General features: G+C 45.9%; 1 protein-coding gene across 1 annotated transcript; it reads right to left on the reverse strand.

Moving 5' to 3' along the window:
* Positions 1–2,138: 2,138 nt before the first annotated feature.
* On the reverse strand, positions 2,139–5,462 carry RASSF10 (Ras association domain family member 10). The gene has a single exon (XM_072864580.1). The coding sequence runs from the start codon at positions 5,302–5,304 to the stop codon at positions 3,943–3,945; it is 1,362 nt and encodes a 453-aa protein (XP_072720681.1). The 5' UTR covers positions 5,305–5,462; the 3' UTR covers positions 2,139–3,942.
* Positions 5,463–22,424: the final 16,962 nt, after the last annotated feature.

Raw genomic sequence — 22,424 nt, forward strand, 5'->3', positions numbered from 1 at the left:
AGTCTTCCAACGGAAACCACCTCTTTAGACTGTGAGTGGGGGGATATTTACAGTCTGAACTAAGCTTCTGCCAACATGCAAGTCAGCATAAGACAGTGCCCATTGCCAAAAAATCAGTTCCACCATTCCAAGTGCCTTCAATTTCTCGTTTTCACCACCATACCTTGTCATTGGCGGAAGCATTTGTGTGACTGTACATTGAGCCACATCAGGGGCTCATGTAAATTAAAACTCATCAATTTTTTTCTTATCTGGTTCACTATCTGGTCCCACAAACTCTTGTATAGGGACAAAAGAAAGTGCCATGTAGGGTCAGAAAAAATGTGGCTAAGGGCAGCAAACAGACAGGACTTGTGTAGTAGTGCTTGATAATGCTTGTTTAAAGGGTGGCTGAAACTAAGGCCTGATTCTACTCTGATTATGTCTCCCAGACAAAACTCCCTTTGATTTCTGGAGGTATTGTGCCTGAGAGAGGCCTGGCAGCCTTGGTCCTTGACAGTTGCTTTGAGAAGCAGATAAGGTGTTGAATAAATAGAGAAATGTGGTACTATACCACATTTATCTTAAATAGTTCATAATGCTGTTAGTTTTTCATTTAATTAATGGCCATCTATATCTGCTTGTGTGGTCTTAGGATGAGAGAAAGATTAGACTGGACTTGACTGCGGAACATAGAAAAGAACAGTATAAAAAAAATTAGAAAAGCAGGTGTTGGTTGGAGCTTTCACCTCTGTCTTGGCGGTGCCGGAAGGTAGAATTCTGTCATGATGTTGGTTGGGTTTTTTTCTGCTGCTATCTCTCTCTTCCATTCTCTCAGAACTAGAAAGGAGATAAAAATCCTGCCCTTCTACCCGTGATTCAGAATCAGCTCTCCTAACCCCTTGGCTATGTGCCCGGCAAAACCCCAGAGCCAAATTCCTTGTCAAAGCCAAGCACCCTGTGGCTTGTCTCTATTATCTAAGTGAGGATATACAAGCCCAGAAGAGGATGGGAAGGGAGAAGTACCTCATCCAATGCCAACAGTGATTTCCTCTTGTATACTAATGTTTTAATAATGGTTTGAGAGAGATAGGGATTTGTGAAGATGTTTGAACTCAGTCTGTGTGCAGGAACAAAAACTGAGCCCGTTGCAATTGTAACTGTTTAAATATCAAACAAATATACCCAATTTCACCTGCACAATATAGGAGCACATTCAAATACGTGCTCGTAGGAAGTCACTGCAGCTCCCACCAAAATGTTGAGACTACAGTACCACCTGCAGTGTTCTCACCCCTGTCCTCATGGGACAGGGGCCAGCAGATGAGCAGGGTCATGATCTACTGCATCATTATCTGGGGTACTGACAGGCCAAGAGCAAGCATTGCATGGTGCCCTACAGGCATGTCCCTCGGAGACTTAGAGCAAAAGTGGTTTTGTCCTGGTTTTAAGCCTTTTCCTAGCTGAGGATGAGTAGGCAAACTTTCCTCTACAGCTTTGAATTTCCTGGCTTCCTTCACCTCACGCTTCACAAAATACCTGATGCCTGTATCAATAGCATAATAATGTATGGCTTGTTGCAGCTTATTTCTATAACGTGCTTGCTTTTTACTTGCTTGGTGTGGCTAATGGGAGAACTTACGTAAAGCAATTTCAGGTTTATTGCTTATATCAGTCACTGGAGAAGCTATCAACAGGTACTTGCATCACCCACCCATTACATCCACACTGGTTAATACAATGCAGCGCAACACGGTGACTCCCCCAGCTTACTCTTCAGCTCTACTTCCATATAAATACCTTTAATTGCAGAGTTTAATTTTTAATTGAAATTCCTCACTCTGGACACGTGCCAACACTTCTAAATGCCACACTATACTATCCCTGCAGTGACTAGATCCAAGGAACACACACTCTGTTACTTGGACCTGAGGGAGCCCCTTATGCTGTCAGAAAGTGAGGGGACAATGCTGTCATGAGACAGACTGGAGAGGTCTGACTTGGTATACCTTTCTACTTGCTTTGCCAGAGGGGAAATGACATCACAAGATAACACAACAAAATCCCAGACCTGAGATTTTTTTTTTTTTAATCACACTCGATTTGGAACACTCATTTAGTCTTAAAGAGTTTTATTAGCTCTAAAAATAGGTTCTTAAATATTTTCCAAGGTAGACTAAAATATGAAAAACAATTATATAGTCAGTGTTTAAAATAAACCACAGTTTGTTATAACTGAGACCCATTCAGTGGAATAACATTTATCAAGAGTGATAGTATACAGGGAATTGTACAGCCTCAACAAATCCACAGACAGTGTTTCTCTGATTGCTTTCAAACTGACCAGTTGCACAGCCTATTCTTCTGTTGTCCAACAGAATTCCTACCAGCAAGAACACTGCAAAAGAATAGAACCTGGTCTTTGGGTGAGAAAGCTGCGAGGTTTTTATTGAAACTAAAGAACTGGTCTATTGGTGCACCCCTTTTTATACTTTCTTATTGTTAAATGAAAACTTTCATAAATAGCCTTACATAAATAATAATCTCATCAGAAGTTTTAAAAAGTTTGCACCATCAGTTGGACCTGCTTAAACATTCTCTGGTCTCTCACTGTTTAAACGGTTTCTGCAATTATTCTGGAATACAAGAATCATTAATGTCTCTTCTTGTAAGAGCAGATCATATCTTTTCAGTAAGAGTTAAGCTGCAGAGGAAGATTTGGCAGTGAAGTGAAATGCATGTTACAGCTGATGCCATATTTTTTCTATTGTAATAACTGAAAAGATTAAGCTGTAGTGCAGGTAGGGCTTGAGTCATGCTTTTATCGTTGTATCTCTTGGCCTGATACAAACTATATTATTAAAAACGGTAGCTCAAGCTGATTCTGTACTTTGTTTATCTACAACCAAGCTCAGCCAAATATCAGCTAGCCTAGTGAAAAAAATGTAGTTGAAGGCTGTGTACATACAGGCACTGCTAATTACTTTCAATGACTGTTAAATGAACATTGATACTAACAGATTTCTTAGTATGCCTTTAAACAAAGCACTCTTACCTATGCATAAGAAAAAGCACTACGCAGAGCAGAGTTAATACAACATGTTAATCTGTGTTTTGATTTAGTTTGTTCTTTTTTTAAAAAAAAGAAGTGATTTATCACCCCTTTTTGTTGCCAAAAGGAACTGCAGTACCTTCCAAAAGCTTGCGCCCTGGGAGACCCCAGTGTCAGTTTGAGTAGTACGGACACCTCTTTTCCTCCGTAGTGTTTCAATGATCAGCAGCTTCAGTCTCGGTGACTTTCTGCCCGTAAAGGAGCCGGGCGCCTTTGTAAGTGACAGCCAGTGTAACCCACCATCCGACTTTGCCATGCTGAGAAGCTGTTAAGGAGATAACTGATTTACCCGACGGAGCCTGCGCCCTGGCGTTTTACTCGCAAAGAGATTCTCCGGAGTAGCCTATGCTACGGTGGGGATATCGTGGGGAACCGTGGGATTAAAAGGCGCAGAAGAAGAAAACCTTCGGAGGGAAGCGGGCGGCAGGCTTTAAGGAGCCAGCAATCCCAGACGTGAATGAAACATAGACACGCTGTGGGTTTCTCTTCCTTAGACAAAAGTACCGCCGAGCCAGCCTAAACGCTGCCGCGGATGACTAGTTAGAACAAGTTTAAACTCAAGAGCTGAAATTAAAATGTTTCCTCCGTGTGACTGCCTCCTGCACCAGGAGTCTTCTCGCCTACCCCACGCCTGCCCGCAGCCCTGCACCACCCTCTGCCCCGGCAGCCTCGCTCCGCCCGCCCAGGTCCCGCACCGGCGGCGAGCTTGTGCCGCGCTGCCCGGCGGGGCGAGGCGGGCAGCGGGCAGAGACCCCGCCACCGCCCGTACCGTGCCCGGTGTTTCGCTGCGAGCCAGGCCGGAGCCCGCCCTCCGTCCCCGGCGCTGCGGGGCCCGGCCGGGCGTGCGGGCGCTAGACGAGGGACTCGCAGACGGGCACCGAGTCCGAGTCCTGGCTGTGCATGGAGCTCAGCCCCGTGTCCGAGTCCTCGTCGTTGTCGGCGCGGTCCTTGCGCAGCGCCCGCGCCTGCTCCACCCAGCCGGCCGCGCTGCCCCCCGCCGCCGGCCGCCCCCCGCCCGCCGCCCCGCGCGGCTCCGCCGGCGCCTCCGCCACGTCCAGGGTGCCCAGCGTCTCCAGCAGGCGCTGCAGCTCCCGCTCCTTGTCCTCCCACGCCCGCTGCGTGTAGTCCAGGTCGGTTTTGACGGCCTCCAGGTCCGTGCTCAGCTTGAGGCCGATGTAGAGGCTGGTGCTCAGCTGGGTCTTCACCCGCTCGTGCTCCAGGTGCAGCTCGCCCTCGCCGCCGCCGCTCAGCTCCGTGGTGTCGCAGTCCGTCTCGGCCAGGCCGGGCCCCGCCGCCAGCGCCAGCTCCAGCTCCTCCCGCCGCCGCTTCATCCAGCGCTCGTTGAGCTCCTCCTGGATCTCGGCGGCCAGGTGCTCCAGCAGCTCCTCCTGCTGCGCCCGCTGCTCCTGCAGCTGCAGCACCTCCTCGCACTTCCTGGCGTAGTCCTCCTCGGGGCGGCCGGCGGCGGGCTGGGCCGCCCCGCCCGGCTCCCGGCCCGGCTCCGGCTCCCCGCCGCCGGCGCCCACCAGGTAGGTGTCCTGCACGTAGTTGACGCCGTGCCGCTTCATGCGGTCCAGGTGGATCTTGGCCTCGTACCTGTCGATCTCCCGGTCCAGCTCGCGGAGCCGCTGGATCTGCTGCCGGATGGTGTGGTCCTGCGAGAGCACCAGGTGCACCAGCGTCTCCATCCTCTCCGCCGACGAGGCCTCCCGGGCCAGCGGCTGCTGCCGCTTCTTGTTGATCTTGGCCAGCTTGCGGAAGGCTTTCCTCACCACCCGCCGCTGCCGCTCCTGCGTGAGCGCCAGGCTGGCGCGGGCCGCCCCCAGGCCGTGGCCGGGGCGCTCCTTGCTGAGCACCACCCGCGCCTCGGCGCTGCGCGGCCCCGCGTTGGGCAGCGAGGCCTCGCTGCGCACCAGCACGAAGCGCACGTTCTCCTGCTCGTCGCCCCACGCCACCCAGAGCCGCAGGATCTTCGTCTTGTTGGGCAGGATCCGCTCGAAGCCGCGCCACTTCTCCACGATGCAGTAGGAGTGCGGCGGCCCCGACAGCATCCCGCCGCCGGGCTCGGGCAGCGCCGGCCGCTGCCGCCGGTGGTGGCTGTCCTCCAGCAGCACCCGCACCACGTCCGAGCAGGTGGTCCGCCGGGAGAGCCCGGAGATCAGCTTCTCCTCCTGGCAGATCCACACCGAGATCTTCCGCTCCTCGGGCTCCATCGGGGGCGGCTGCGGGCGGGCGGCCGGGGCCGCCGGCTCAGGGCTGGCCGGGCAGCCGCCGCTCCATGGGGAGCGCTCAGGGGAGCCGCGCCGCCGCCCGCCCGCCCGGCTTCAGCATGGCCGGGATGCCTCCCCGCCCGCGGCACCCCGCCCGTGCGCTCCGCCGGCCGCTCCACCCCTTCCTGCCCGGTGCGGCGGCCCGCCGCCCGCGCTCTGCCGCCTCCCGCCGCCGCCGCCGCCGGGTTTTCCTCTCCCACCACGTGGGCGCCCCGCGGCTCGCGGCTCCCGCCCCGGCGGCGGCCGCCGGCCCGCGGGCAGCACCGCCCCGCCGCTCCGCCGGCGCGGAAGCTTCGCGGCAGGTCGCCGTCGCCTCTGCGCCTGCCTCGCTGCCCTGCCTCTGCTGCCAGCGAGCGGCGTCGAGGGATCTCCGAAACTGCCGAGGGAGAGGAGCGAATGCTGGAGCTTCAAAGCGAAAGCCAGAACTAGCGAGGAATTTCCAGTTTTAGTCAATCACCCGCCTGTAATTAGGAAATTCGTGTTTGTAACGCGCTTCGCGGGTGAAATATGCAAAGGACGGGAACGTCTAAGTGTTATTAAAATACTAGCCGAGCCAGATTTTAATGGCAGCTTGCTGTGTACTTTGATGGGAACAGGATCGGGCTCCGAGCGCGGATTAAAATGAGGAGATGTAAAAAATGGTAATAAAACGCAGGGTTGCGGCGCTCATTTTCACGCTGCGATGGCATCGCCGGGTTCACGGACCTATGCTTTTCTACGTGGCTAAACAGTATTATAATGGGCGAAGGGGGTAAACTCTCTGAAACCTGAAGGCTGATCTGGACCTTCTGCAGGAGTTTTAAAGACAATAAAATTGGTGTGCCGTGTGGAGAGGATTTTTGCATGAATGAGGTTTGTGTTCCAGTCAGAACGGAGTTACGGTATTGTAGCCTAACTACCGTAATTCTGCTGTTTGAAACAGTGACGTCGGGGCGCACGAAACAGCAAGTTAACAGTTATGCAGCCTAACGTCCTCTTTTCCCCCAAAGTACACAGGCTCAGTGTAGGCAGCTGCTGCACTAGCTTCTCCCATATTTACGTGGAAGGACTAGTCCTGGGGAAGAAGGCTTGCCTTCTGCTCCGGCTGCGTAGGGCAGCTAATTACGACGGTGGTTTCTGCCGTGCAGCCTCCTGCCCTGTGAGGAAGTGGGCTGAGGGACCACCAAATGCCAGCATTCCTGGAGCTGAAGATCATGCGGATCATGTGCCTGCTGCTAACGTCCCTTTCCTGTGTTGTTGCAGGCTAAACAATTCCAAAGCGAGGTGGCCAGTGGATGTTGCAATAAGGGCACGCAAAATAGGGGTGCTGGTAACAGGCTGAATTTGCTTCCCGACTCCAGCCGCCTTACGTTAAAGTTGCATATTCCCGTCCGATGGTAAAGTCTGTCACTGCCAGTTTCAGGGGCAAGTCATTTTGCTCTCATGATGTGTCAGAAGTGCTAGATCACTACGCTTTCTTTGTATAGAGGGAAGCGTTTGCTGATGGAAGGTTATTCCTGAGGTGCACAGTCTTTTTGCTCAATGTGTCGATTGTGCCTAAAAGCTTCATTCACTCCAGGGCAGAGGAAGGTGGACCCAGCAATGTCAGTCCTGTAAGAGAACAAAATGGCCTTGACAAAGGGGGTCGTAAGGGCTCTGGGACAAACCTGACAGCTCACACTGCCCCAGAATGATAGGGTGTTCAACAGGAATGGGATGTACAATTGAGCTTTGCCTCTGAAAGGCCCAAGATGAAAAAACTCCAGGAGAGCAGGAAAAGAAAAGCCTTGTTGCTCTCATCAGGCTGGCAGAAACTTGGAAATTTCTTGTTGTCTTCTGCAGAATCAGGTGCAGCAAAAGGGTTAATGAAGCAGTAAGAAATTGTCTGACTCCTTTACTGGTGGTTCTTTGCCTTTCCCATTTAGTTTTGATCTCATTTTACATGTATTTCCTATGGGAATGTCTGTACCCACTTTGTTCTGGCAAAGAACAATACAGGAAGAGCAGGGTGTGATGTGAAGAGACATCTTATGCTCCCCACAGGTCAAGCAGCTCCAACTTGTCTGACTGCCTGTATCTATCCAGCATCCAAGCCTGGCTTTGTGCGATGAAATTGGAAGGTGATCATTCCATCTTTCCTTGACCACATCTCTGTGTATGGAAGACTGGCTCTGCCTCCCCAGTGGAGCCCCCAAGGCAGCATCGCCAGAGAGAGAACGAAGATGTTGGCAGTTTGGTTGGAGGCAGTAAGATTAAGATTAAGGAGACAAACACTTGACTTTGGTAGGATAAGCCTATCAGATGAGTATGTATATAATCCATGGTTAAAAAGCTGGCATTAGAAATTTACATTGGTAGATCTCAAGTATAGCCCTCGGGAATTTTGTTTCAGGCTGTCTGCAGACTCCGGATACTGCCACCAAAACTTCAAAAGTTTGAGAGCTTTAGCACATAAGCACCTATGAAGCAAAGTTTAGGCCCTGCTGTGCTGAATCCCAAAGGGCAACTGAATGCATGCAACCCTTTGCCTTTCCTCCAAGGATCTTAAAGCATCCTGCAGAGGAAGGTATTGTTATTATCTCATTTTTACAGATAAGAATGCTGTGGCATAAAGGAGTTAAGTGCCTCGCCTAAGGTTATACAGCAAGGCAGTAGCAGTGTCACAAAGCAAATCAGGTTCCTTCACTCCGGTGCCATTAGTCACTGAACTTGACTGCCTAGTGCTCTGCCTCCTTCCTCTCCTTTTAATTATTCCATGAGAAAGGGAGATGAGGAAGTATGCATTAGTTCAACAACTACAGACAGTGATAAAATGAAAGTGCCAACTCAGCAGACGATATATTCTGTATCTCTGGTGAGGCAATAGGAGGCAGTGGCATTACAGCCAACTTCAGACACCTTCTGCCTGGTGAAGGCAAATCTCCTCCTTCAGTTGACTGTACCTGCAGACCTGCAAGCCTCAACAGTGACGTGCAGTGAGGCTGTGTCATTAAAATATCAAATTGAAGGGAAGGACAGTTGTTCCTCTCTTTGCTCCCTTCTCCACACAGCAGTGATATATGGCGTCTTCTATAATTTCTGGAACAAGCATATTGCACAATTTAAAGCTTAAAAGGTAATAAACGTGATCTTCTGTAATCCAGAGGCTGTTTCTGTACTGCTGTATCAATGCACAGCTGTCAGCAGGCTCTGCTTCTGAAGCACAAACTTCCTTGACAGAATGCTATCCAGAACATTACTGCGTGGCATGTAGTTCTTTGATTTGTTTTATTAATGGCAAAAATTGAAGTTTATGATACCCTTAACAGCCGCCTAGCCTCCGAAAGGAGATTTATGAGCTTAACATTTTAGGCTGTATTGAAAAGTCCAAGCCCAGGTATAGACTACTTTATTTTTACCTGCTGCAGAAGAATTACAAGGCCGAGTGATGGAAAATCAGCTGTATTCTGGCATTTCACATGAAGTTCTTTCTCTTCCTTCCTTTTTGTTGAGGTGTGCAAGTAAATTACCAAGTCTTTTGTGATAAGAACAGCATTTCCCATTATAGGGTTGGATAGTGAGGTGTGGGGTTTTTTTTATTCTTTTTTTTTTTTTTGGAGCTGAGCTACCAGAATGAAATTGCAGCCCTGATATTTTTAATAAATAAAATTATGTAAGACTTTATCTTGAATACTTTGAATCTAAAACAAAAAAATAAAAATGTATTTACTGCTTCCATAATTCATATAGGAGGAAAGTGGAGGAAGTCTTGGAAAACTGTGTTTGAGACACAGAATTAATTTCTTTCAAAAGCATTTAAATGGAAACAGCGTAGGGATTCAGATTCACAGTATTTTTCTTTTTTCCACAGTGAAGTTGCTTTTACTTTTTAGATCACTCTCAGGACAATTTACTTATTTTTCCTGAGGTTACAGTTCAAAAGAATACAGTCTAAGTGAGATGAGTAAAGGCAGGCTGCAACTGGTAATCCATTGAGCCATCACTGTCTGGAGAAGTTACTCTTTGTTGCGATGCTGAACAGCAACACTGCTTTCCCAGCTCCTCTTCCTATGTTCCTGTTAACCTTATTTTGTGGGGTTTAGCTGTTGGTCCCTTATACTTGTTGCTTTCTAACATTTTGCCTCAACAGACATTGATGAAGTCCTAGGACATAATTTGACTGTTAATATCTCAGACTTCTGCAACGCTTGCTTACCTTTACAGATGAATAGTGGAAGGGGCTATTGAGCTTACAGGTCACTCTCTCACGGATGCTTTTTTTTTTGTACCTAGTTTTTCCTGAAAGTATAAAGCTGAATAGCCAAATCATGTTGTGAATAACCAAATCATCCCTAGTTAGCATGCACAGAATAAAGCGCTTGAAAAACTACCTATTAGCAGGAGTATTCAGACTTTAGTCAAAACAGTTTGTAGACTTAGACTTCCATTTGAAAGAAAGTTGTTCAGTTTGTGTCTGAACAGCTTTAGACATGAGAGAAAACTTCTTACTGTCAGGTTTTCTGTTGAAGCCACTGAAGGAACTGGCACTTTTGATAAAGATGACTTGTAAGAAGAGTAATGAACTCTTGATCTGGTTCTGTAAGCTGTAAACTCTGTGAACTCTTGATCTGCTTCCTTCAGTTTCTTGCATCTGATGTGTACTGTCTTGCTTCTGAATGCCCCCTCTACAACCAGTACAGTTGACACATGCAATCTGGAGTAATTCTTTGCTTCACATCGCTGGTGATACTTACATGCTTGTGTGATCCATTTGGGAAGACTGTGGTGTGGTCTGTTTGAAAAATAGCTGCCAATGCTGGGTTATACTGCTTTGACTACTTTATCCAACTTCTTTTTTAATGTGCACACACCCAAACTACAAACGGGTATGTCAGGAGGAAACTGTCTTCCAGTGAAATCAGTGGGGGCTGCATGGGCAAATGCCTCTGCAGTGCTTTGAAAATGCAGGTATGTCTATAGACTACCATTAAAGAAAATTATGATGACGTATATTTATATTACAGTACAGCCTGGAAGTCTTGATGTGCTAGATGTAATGTAAATGCATGGGAAGAGACTATCCCTGCCTTGAAGGCTTAACCAATGTCATGCAGCAGGTTAGGGGCACAGCAAAGATCAGGACTAAGAATACTGATTTCCAACTTCTCATCTTTGAACCGAGTCTTTAACAACTTGTTTTTGTTTGTTTGTTTGTTTGTTATGTGCCTACGACTCTTAGGATGGAAAAGAATCCCTCTCCCCTTACACCTTATGTTTCAGATTTTCTTTTCTTACTGAATGCTATTGAGCATAAATGAAGAAGAACAAAAATAATTGAACAGAGCAGAAAACTTTTTTCCTTATAATGTGCATAATAGATATACAAAGCTTTGATGCTAAGCAAGTCAGTGGAGATGCACTAGTATGCTTTGGGGGAAAATATGAGAAAGATCAGACTCAAATGATGGCTATAACCTTCCGTCTCCAAAAAATGTTAAACGTATGTATTTGTGTGTGTATGTATTTCAAATACATTCAAACAAAATGTATTTGAAAATGGTTTAGTACTACTCTAATAGCTTAGTCTTAGCCTGAATACTTAGTCTTCATTGATCAAAAAAGGAATCAAGAATTAGGTATAGTGACATTCCTTTCCTCAGCAGACATCCTCAGTGCAAATATGACAATTTTAATTATTTAGCACTTGTAGCTTCTTTGCGTTTACGTTAAACAGTTCTCTTATCCCTTGAGAAAATGCCTGAGGCTCTCACGGTGATTGTTTCTTCAGTTTTGACCATTAAGCTCAAAACAGATACACTAGGTCATTCATCATCTTATTGAGATTTATCAGGAAGGCTTTTAACTACTTTAGGGCCAAAATATTCTTGCTGATGTTTTTTTCCCTAGTAACTTGTGAATATCCATTAGAATATACCTTCTCTTCTTTCTGAGTAAGTAAGCACTGTGGCCTCAGTAACACAGATGATACAGTTTCCCATACAGGCACTCAGATGATCTCTTTAGCAGGTAAGTTTTATACGTACGGAAGGGACTTGAGCTTTCTGGCCTTAAGAGGGGTTATGATTAGTGAAAAGTTCTCCTGTTGTTTTTTCTGAACAGGCCAGCTAGAGGAGCTGCTCTCTGTCTGCTGGGATCAATGACAAAACTCAGGTTTCGCTGGGAGCTGGCCCTAGAGTGCTGATAGTTGGAAACATTAGTTAGGCATGAAGCAAACATCTGTTTTCATGCTGGTAATGTGAGTAATATGGTTCCTCAACATAACTGCCGTGAAAAAAGAGGCCCCAGATCAACCTTGGCATTGCATTTTGGCAAGCATGTCCGACTTGCATGTGCTCACAGGTATGCTGTGTGCACTACATTTCTGTAAGGCAATTCTTGCAGGTACAAAGAGAGGGTTTGATTTTAATTATATAGTATTTGAGCTGGAGAACAGTTAGTGACGTCCATTCCTGTCCGTGACTGGAAGTGTGTATTCTCATTCTACCACCCTACAAACATTCACTCAGGAATTTGTAAGAATCAAAAGTTTTGTGTGCAAACGTAGGCATTGTCTATGTATTGTGTATGGATCTCCCTTGTGTTTAGATTTAGTGACATCCTTTTCTCCAGTGAAATACATTGCAGGGAGCTTTCTAAAATTGTCAAAAACCACCCTGAAGTGAGAGATGATAAAATCAGGATGCATTATTGCAGTAAGATGTTTTGACAGATTAGAATGAGGACGAAGGAATTCTCAGTGTTGGAATGAACAGAACTTTCAGTATTTCCAGTATTACCATGAAATTGTTTGATTTTGAAGTCTGTCCTATAAATGTACTTAACAGGCAATCTGTTTTACTGGTTCTGTTTGTAGGATCAATAGTTGATTTCGGCTTTTATTGCACAGACTTATATTCAGGTAAGGGTTTAAATATGTAGCTATGAATCCATATGTAAGAAGTGTAATAAGTATAATGAAATCTTTACTGAATTAAGACTGTGAGATTATTACATTCTCCAGCCTCATTCTGTCCAGTTGTGATCTTTCTAACTCTTTGAAGAAAACATTCCCAAAGCCTTAATTCTGAACTTTCATATAATTACCTCAAGACATTTGTATCTTTGACCCGTTTCTAAACATTTTTGTTTTGTATTCTTGGTAGATCATCATAATACTAGCCTAACTCAAACCAAGCCTTTGTGAGTAGTTCAGTGAGTAAATAAAATTCCTAGATGAATAAATAAGGATGCTTTACAAATTATTTCAGCAAAAGATAATGCAAAAGGACTTAAAGAGAATATGAAGCTGGATATAGACTGTGTATATTCATGTGGCCCCTGACCCCATTCTGACATTAACAGTGGCAGCTGGATTAGGTCCAGAGGCCAGAAGTCTCTTTAGAAGCAAGACGATTTAAATGATGCTGTTCTTTCCCTTGAGCAGATATGTCCTGGATGGGTTCCACGGACAAGAAAGAAAATGAGATGCAACTTAAGCTGGTGGAAAAATTTGAGTGGTAATATGCAATGTGAGAAAGGAACCTAGGTTAAAATAATGTGGAAAAAGCCCTAGAGTTGGGTGCATGCAGCAGAGAAATAGGGTGTGTTATTCTTTGAAGCATGGCTTTCCTGAGAGTCCTAGGAAGATGGTGTGATCTAAGGAAATGCTCAGTTTCCCTCAGGATGGCCCAGCACAGGCCTGAAAAATAACATTGTAGAAGACACCTGAATTGTTTAGCACTTGTTACATTGCTATAAAAAAAATGTTTTTCTTTATCCTTTTCCTCAGCTTAATGAGATAGCATGATCCCTAGCTAAGCCATAAGTATTAAATCATAGTGAAAGCAATGGAGAGATGACAGCAAGTGCAGTGCAAGGAAAATAAGAAAAGAAAAATTCAGGGGATGTCAAGAAAATCAGTCAGATCTGGCAGTTTCTAGAGTTTTGTTTTAAAGGAAGTGACAGCAACATTGATAAAAACAAGAATTGACACAGCACTGTAAAATATAGTGAATGATCCTGGCAGAAATGGGGACCATATCTAGAGCCTGTGTCCATGTAGTGGCAACCAAGTTTTTAGAAGGCCTAAATCCTCACAAAACCATGCAGGTATTACATGCAACAAGTGAAAAGACTGATTATTAATGTGCCTGCCCTTCTGTACAATGCTGTGCTTTTTGCACGAGAGATTTTTCACGTTAGCTTGCAAATTGACAAATGTATTATAAGTGAGATTGTATCTGCCTCATTTACTTGTCACGCAGGAAAGAATGATACTCCATCCATCATCAGCTCCTTGTGCTGCAGTGGGCCGCTGCATTGTAATTCTCTTGTTATTGTAAAGAGCCTCCAGTCTTACCCTTTACTTTATAAACAATTCTCAGGGAGTCTCATGGGGCTTGTGAGGTGGGTGTAGGTTCTGCTGGCAGCTGATTACTCTGGATGCCTTGCATGCATTTCTACTGAGTGCTTGTAAAGGCAGTTGTCAAAAGCTGACTATTCAGTGGGAAAAATAACACCAGCAGGCCACATTTACAGTGTTTCCTGTTGACTGGCTGTTAATGACTGAAGAGTCATAATTTTTTAATGATTTAATATTTACCAACTGAAAAGGCTGCTGTTGTAATGGAGCATATATATTTTACATCTAGTGAGGGCTTGAGACATGTATTACTAATTAGTACATATAATAATAAATAAAGTTAATTTGGGTGGTTTTTATATGCAGAAAACAAATGAGTCTGTTACTTCTACTAGGAATATTCATCATAAATCAGATTTTTAGTAGCTTAAAGTAAATTAACTTCTTAAAGCTATGATGACTTATGTCAGCTTAAGATTTGGTCCAGACACCTTTTTGAAGCTGTATTACCTACAGTTTCTTGTTGTTGTAATTCATAGCAACCTTTGAATCCTATGTACTTTGTTTTAGCAAGGAAACTTAACTTTATTTCATTTATCATGACAAAATGCACTTTTAACTCTAAAACTTTGTCAGCTACTTGTTTTTAAGTAGAAGGCACTGTATTAACTTATACTATTTGAACTGAAAAAAGTCATAACTACAGATTTTAAATCCCACATTGTTATGACAAGTCCTCTGTTCTTTTCAGTCTTTTATTCCTTCATTTCATTTCTATCCTGCTTGTACCAGCATCAGGCATTGTTTTTGGCAGTGTTTCTTAACACAGATACAAGGAAGGAAAGACAACCTTTGAGCATGAAAAGTTAAGTGACTTTTCTCCATCTTAGACTTCTAGCACTCTTGACAGCTTGAGGTCTGTTTTTCTTAAGGAACTTGTCAGTATTCGATGTACTACTCACAGACACAGCCTCAGACTTGACTGCTTATAGCTCTGTGCTTTGGGTATCCAATCTCCTAACATCCTTCTTGACCACTGCTATGCATGATCTAGATCCAGTGAACCACTGCTACTCTGGACTGTGAAAGGTGCTATATAAAACTAACAAAGCAAACCAATCAATTAAAAAAAAGGCAAACTGAACCCATCACTGTGGGTTGGGTTTTTTTGGTTTTTGGTTGGTTGGTTGGTTGGTTTGGTTTTTTGGGTTTTTTGGTTTAAGAAAAAAAAATGAGAAAAAAGGACAGGAAGGGAAGCTTCACATATTTGGGAGAAACCCTAACATTAGTAGCATAGAAGCAGTGTCAGGAGTGAAAAATAGACCTTATTGAAAATCCCAGGAGAATTACCTTCTGAATGAGTGAAGGCTTGATCCAGAAAGATCTTGGGTTGCTGCCACAGGCTTCAAGGGAAGCTGGAGATGCTCAGAGCTATATGGCACAATCCTCCAGTCTTCATAGCCTAGGACAAGTTCAGGTCTCATCTTTCCCTTATTAGAATACATGCTTACTCATACTGCAGCCCAGGTTAGTGATATGAAGTCTTTTGGCTAAAAGTTGAAAGGAAGTTGAAATCCTGTATCGGGGTGTTTGACAGTGAAGTTCTTAAAATACACCAGACTAAACGCTGAGAAGTGGAGCCTACCTGCAGCTCGGTGTCCTGGTATAACACAGTGATCGGTGTGATAGAAATGTCTAGATATCCACAAAGCTCTCACCATCTTTAATGAGAGTGGATTTGTATGAAAACTTTTAATCCAAGGATTGAAATGAAACCCGAGTGCAGAATTTGTGGAGTAATTTCCACAAACTTTCTGTTATACAGAGTTTTCCTTATTCATAGGGCTAATTGTGGTTTCCAAATGGCAGGTTGGAGGCCTTCAGGCAAATAGAGCTCAAGAAAGGTCACAGCCAGGGCCAGGGTCCTGTCAGGCTGGTTACTGTATAGGCACATAGAGATGTATACCCTTTAGGACTGGGAGTAGTTAAAGGTAGGCTGGGGGAAGAGAGCAACAATACTTCCGTTTTACAGAGAGAGAACGAGGATGCAGAAATACACCAGGCAAGTTTGAAAATGTACTGGCTGTGGACTTCTAAGTCTCACTTGTGCCTTTGAAAGCCAGCTTTGCAGCAGTGGACTTGCCTGAGTTGGGGGGCGTTGAGCTGGCAGCCCCAGCCCAGGGCACAGAGGGTCAGCTTTGTGCCCTGCAGCCAGAGGTTCCAGCACCTTCCCTACAGCTGCCCTCACTGCACCACTACCACCTGTGACAAGCTGGTGCAGGCCAACTAATGACGAGGCAGTGACTCCCACAACTATTCCTTTGGGCACTATTGCCCTTGAGTGACTTGACTATTGCCTATTTCCACGACGCTCTAGCATCTTCCATAGCTGATGTGCTGGAGTTGTCCAGCCTGCAGCCAGGTGTGGCCGGCTGCATTTGAAACCCGAGTTTGTTTGATGAGTGGAGGGTGGTGTGAGCAGAATGCAGGATGAATATGGATGTGTAATGGAATTGACTTGAATTCTCTCTAGCATTATTTGGCTCCTGCCTCTCTTTTCCTTTTCAATCAGTACAGTAGAAAATTCTTTTGAAGGGAGATAATTTTACAAAGTGCTGAGTTCAGTGTTCCAGAGCCTCTGGCATTCAGCAGGAGAATTGCATGCTTTTAATCTGTCTCCTGTGTTCCTATATTAAAGGAAATGTTTTCAAAGTGATTTGAGCAAGTTACTTGTGTGAAACCTGTTAACAAATAATAGAATATACGCATGTAACAGTTATTTCGCTTTCAAAGTTTGCCCTTAAGAGCAGAAAAGATTTCTCATTGCTAGAAATACTTTTTTTCTTTAAAAAAAAAAAAAAAGAAAGAAAGAAAAAGAAAAGAAAGGCTCTTATACGTGATTTTTCATTCCTGTCTCTCTTCTGCTGGCTTTAATCATGCAAACCTCCCACCAGGGTCAAGGGGAGTTCTGGCTGATTTACAGACTACAGGAACTGGAAAGTTGATGCAGATTTAGTGACTGTCTCCATAGGACTGAGGGACACAGTGGAATCAAGAAGCAAATCTCAAACCCAGAAACCTCCTCAATAATTTCTCCTTCACCAAAGTTTCACTCCTTGAGAGAGAATATCCCCACTATTTGAAGGGAGAATTCTTTAAGAGATCCTGCCCACATGACTGCAAAGAGCAGTCAAAGAGCTGATCTTGTAACCGTGTGTTTGGGCTGGTGAATGCTCTCAATTCCCACTGGGTTGGAGAATGCTGAAGTGATTAAGTTCCACAGACAGTTTTGTTATGCTGTAGTCAATGTGAAAATTGTATCATAAGTATGCATGTATGGTGTTGCTTCTTACAATTTCACTTTTGCTAAGAAATGGGATTTCTTCAACATTTTATATCTACTGAAAATGGACAAAATTGCAGCTATGACAAATTTTAAACCCAGCTGTGCAATAGTATCTATCCATGTGGTGTGTTGTGGCAAACCCAAGGTTATGCCTCTTTCACAGAAAGGTTAGCCACCTCCTATTACTGAAGAGCAGCTGACATGCACTGATTTGTTCCTATGCGAAGCAGCAGTTCACAGCTTCCATGGTCTGCAGTGTCCAAGACAACACTAGGACCTGCATTTCCAGGTGGGAAGGGACAGGGTATTTGGGAGAGGAAAGAGCAAAATGGGCTGGGAGTAATGTGGGCTGTATGAATTTGGGGAGGAAAGGATTCCTGGCTTGGAATATTAGGTGAAGTGAGAAGCATGAGGATCTTGGTATGTAGCATGAGGTAAGAAGTAAGAAAATGTGGGAAGGTAGTGCACAGGGAGTGGCAGTCATAAGTGGTGGAGAGTAGAGGATATGTGATGGGACAGTCATGGAGCAGGAGCCTTATTTTTGTCCATAAAAAGTACGGCCCACCAGCAGACCACTGAAATAAAATATGGTATTGTTTGTTTTCATTCATTGTTAGTTCCCATCAGGAGTAATTGAGCAAAAATACTTTTTTTGGTGGTGACTCTGCTGCTCTGCTCTGCAAAGTCTCAAGAGTCAGAGTCTGGTGAGCTGACATCTATTGTAGACCAAATAACTCCAGCCTGGTACGTGAAACCCTGGTCTTCTGTACTCATTCAGTGCATTTTTGGGGATCGAGTGCCTGAGAACTACTTAGGTAGTCCTGGCTTTTAGATAGGACTTTAATGCTATTCAGTACTTAGCAGGATCTCATTTGTTCTGTGTAGTATAAATCTGCAGGACCATGGCCAATCTTAAAGTACTGTAAAGTTTGAGTCCTCTTTAATTTCCTTAAGCTGGTGGAAACCTCTCTAGAGCTACAGTAGCAGGGAGCAACAGTGATCAAGTGGAGCAGAGTCTGTTTGCTATTCTGCCTTATTCTTCTGTTCTGAGAAACTCCCTCTGCTTCCCTTACCTGTCTGTACTTAGCAGCATGCTCCACTCTGGGCTTGTCTCATGATACAGCAGGAGAGGCTGAGGTCAGAGATTTGGCTGTATCAAGAGCGATGTGACAGAGCTTAGAGGAGTTGGGCGTGAAAGAGATGGTCATTCAGGGAACAAACAGTTTGCTGTCTGCTCAGCGCAATGTGACACTGGTTCTGTGATTTTGGTATAATCATAGAGAAAAGTGAATGGTCCACAAAGAAAAAGAAAAAAAACTGGGAGAGAAAGGGATATTGCTAAGAACATTACTCCTTGGGAATTCAGACTATGATCTTTTGCTGAGTGGGGTGTATGCACTGTTGTTTAACTACTTTTGCATGACTTATTTGACCTTTCCAGTTGGATTTGCCCAAATACATCTCTATCTAGCAATAAAATGTGGCAATGTAACTTACCAGTCCTCCCTCCTGGAAAGAAAAGCCCACTGCTGATTTTCTTATTTCACATTCCATCGGTACCTCTGCTACCACCCTGCTTGGTGCAGAAGTAATTTTTCTGCGAGTCTTTTCCATCATTAGAGCTTCTAATTTGAACAGCTGCTCACACTGCTTGGGCTAAGATTTAGGCCCACAGTGAAGTAACAGGATCTCCTTCCTAACAGGTATTGTATTGGGGGGGAAGAATTTCCCCCTTCCTCCCTTCCACTCTGTTTGACCTGGCACGTTCATCCCACCTTACTCTGCTCTGCATTGTTCAGCTCCTTCTGCCATATACCAATGTGCCTGCTGTTGTTTTATTGATTTTTTTTCCTCATTGGCTTACTATGGGTTAAAAATAGGCAGCGATCTGTTCCGTTTCAGGTGTCAAAACAAGTTCACGCAGCGCTGGAGAGAACAATGTCACTCCAAGACTTGTAGATGATATCGACCTCTCGCCGAGCCTGCTCCAAAGCCCTGTGCAGTCACTGGGAGTCTGGTGGTGGTTTGGTCCAATCCATAATCTTCCAGCCACTATGGAATTAACACATCAGTTCTGAGGTCTGTGTTTCAAAGTATATTAAATGTTTTGAATTGCATATCACAGACTATACTGGAATGGCTCCAAATGTACCTTACTCCCACTAATTTTCTAGTTGTCTCCCAGCCAGGCCTGGGGCGAGCTCCTAGCACCACACCAGCGTGGGTGGCATCAGCACGTCTCCTCCCCGTGGCAGTAGGCACCAGCTCTGGTTGCTGCTGTTCTCCAGCCACTTCTGCCACCACCAGCCCACAGGTACTTCTGAGTTTCTGCTCAGAAGGAGGTTCGCTAACTTGGTGAAATATGGTGGTGTCCCACAAAACTTTAACTCCGTCACCGTCCTTTTGATACTACCGATTCTCTCAGCAGCGCCTGCTGTAGACGGCTGGATGCACACAGTACCGCGACTCTAACTTCCGATTCCTGCCAGAGTGTTGTGTCCCCAGCCTGCAGCCCCTTGCCCGTCTCCGTACGGTCGCTGACGGATGCTGCCTGCCCTGGCGGTGGCTAGCGGCGTGTGAAAGCGGTAACGCCCTGGCTAAGCTGCTGTGCGCAGACTGCCGGAGTCGCACCCGTGTACGCGTATCCTCTGTCGCTCTGTACTCTCCCACCGTCAGGGACCCTCCCGCTTCCACGCAGCACGACAGGACTCTGTCACGACCTGCCACTTCGCTGACCCCCGCAAGTGCTGAGCGGCTTACAACGCACTTGCCGGTCACCCGGTGGGCCGGCTCCTGCCGGCCTGCAGCTGCGCCGAGGAGGCGCGTGGGGCGGCAGCCCTCGCCGGCTGCGGGGCCCTGCCAGCCGCGGTGGTGGCGGCCCGGCGCCGAGCGATGGGCGCCCGCCGCCCCGCCTCCTGCGCCGCCGCTCCCCGGTCTCTGCCGCCCCCTGCCGGCCCGCGCGGCGGCCGCTGGGGAGCCGTTGGGGAGCCGTTGGGAGGGCAGGGGGCGCGTGGCGGGGCGGGGGCCGCCGTCACCTCAGGGCTCGGTGCCGAGGGGTGCTGCCTGCCGGGCGGCAGCGGGGCGGCAGCCGTCGGAAGCGCCGCCCGGGGTTGCCCTGGGCTCTCCTGAAGGAAACGTGGCATTGCCGAAGCAGCCAGCGGGCGTGGTTTCCTGTTGGTCAGGATTTGGGGTCCAGCCGGGAAGCCCTCGGCGGCCCAAGTGCGAAGGCGCCTTGGTCTTCACCAGTGCTTCCTCGTGGCTCTTGCTTTTACTCGGGTAAAAAGCGATCGATCTCCTCCTTAAAATCGGGGTGCTCTGTTTCCGACTGCCGGGCAGAAAAGTCTCCTGCATATCTAAAACCCTGCCCGTGGCACTATGGTTTACCTTAGCGTGCATTTTGCCTGCTTCTGCATGGCTGGAGCAAGGTTGCCCGCTTTGCATTCAGCTGAGCCTGTGTAGATCTGACTCTTTACAACAATTGCAGGTTGTTCAGAAACACCAGGAAAGATAGTGTTTGATGTAACATTTTTCCCCCAGAATACTTTCTTTGTAACAGATTCCCCAAATCTTCTCAGGAGGATGGGTCCTTGGTTTCATTTTCAGGGGCTGAGAAAGGCAGAGAATCAGCTGATACACAAGGAAAGAGAAGGCTTGACAAGAACGGCTCCTGCTTGTGCTGTGAGGTCGCAAGAAGAGTTCCAGAGCCAGTCTCTCATCCCAGGGCCCAACAGGGATCATGCTGGCTTGGGAGGCAATTTGTTATGGTAGAGTTTTCCTCTGTAACCCAGCCTGGAGAAACTATGATAGTCGAAAGCTACGTTTTGTCTTCAGTGTATCTTCACATTACTTGAAAAGAAACCTTTAGCACAAACCACATCATCTTCTGGCATCAGATAATAGTTTGGTAAGCTAGCACACGAGTTAACTAAAAAAGCATAGTCTGCATGTTTTGATCTGAACTCTTACCGCTTTACCAAATAAGTTTATTTTAAGACCTTGTAAAGATGGGTAACTGGCTACAGGGCTGCATGTAAGAAGGAAAGGTCAAGACAGTCTTATTACAGCACTGGAGTCCAGCTCTGCCAGATCTCAGCACCAGGGTCCACCCATACACAGCAAATCAGCTGCAGGTTCCCACAGCTCCATGATGCACATATCACACACTGGCAGTGGATAGATTTGCATAAATTTTACTGGTAATGAAATGAAATTAAATTAAATGGAATGTAAAAAGAGGAAAACTAATTAAGTGTGGTAAATATGATTGCAAGAGAGAATTCATTCATGAAAGTAATGAGGAGGCAAATTCATTTCTCGTTTACAGTAATTTACCTTGTGTTTTGATATGAGGATGATAGGTTCAGTTGCAGACTGCTTTGATGGTAAGCTAATGCTCATTTAGCAAGGTGTCACCTTTAAATCAAAGTAGGCTCTTGAAATGAGTGAGTTACATATTTAAAATTAAGGATGTGATCAAATATTTTGACCAATTTTTCTGGTTTTCTCTTCAGCATCAGTGGGCATTTTCTGTGTGTTGAAACTGAACTCTATGCTTCTTATAGCTCATGATTGTTGAAGGAAATTATTTTACTCTCCTAATCAAATCTCTTACTTCTGAAGGTGGTGTGATTATTTCCCTACATTAGCCATCAAAACCGTTTGTGCCAGGAGCTGGATGATAAGAGTCATCTTGCAGTGAACACTCACATTTTGGAAAGGAGGAGTGCCTAAAAAGGTATTCATGTGGAATGGGCAAAGGGTGCAGAAAGTGTCTTTCACAGTAATATTTGCACTTAGTGGTTTTTGCACAAGAAGCCTCCAGCTGTTTGGTTTTCTCTCCTCCATCTGCAGCCGCACTTCGAATACTGTGTTCAATTTTGGGCCCCTCACTACAAGAGAGACATTGAGGTGCTGGAGTGTATCCCAAGAAGAGCAACGAAGCTGGTGAAGGGTCTGGAGCACAAGTCTGATGAGGAGCAGCTGAGGGAACTGGGGTTGTTTAGCCTGGAGAAAAGGAGGCTGAGGGGAGACCTTATCACTCTCTACAACTACCTGAAAGGAGGTTGTAGAGAGGTGGGGGTCGGTCTCTTCTCCCAGGTAACAAGTGATAGGACAAGAGGAAATGGCCTCAAGTTTCACCAGGGGAGGTTTAGATTGGATATTAGGAAAAAATTCTTCACCGAAAGGGTTGTCAAGCATTGGAACAGGCTGCCCAGGGAAGTGGTTGAGTCACCATCCCTGGAGGTATTTAAAAGACATGTAGATGTGGTGCTTAGGGACATGGTTCAGTGGTGGACTTGGCAGTGTTAGGTTTATGGTTGGACTTGATGATCTTAAAGGTCTTTTCCAACCTAAATGATTGTATGATTCTATGATTCTTAAAAATTGACCATAGTA

Source organism: Ciconia boyciana, chromosome 6 (genome assembly GCF_034638445.1).
Source record: "Ciconia boyciana chromosome 6, ASM3463844v1, whole genome shotgun sequence".
NCBI lineage: Eukaryota > Metazoa > Chordata > Aves > Ciconiiformes > Ciconiidae > Ciconia > Ciconia boyciana.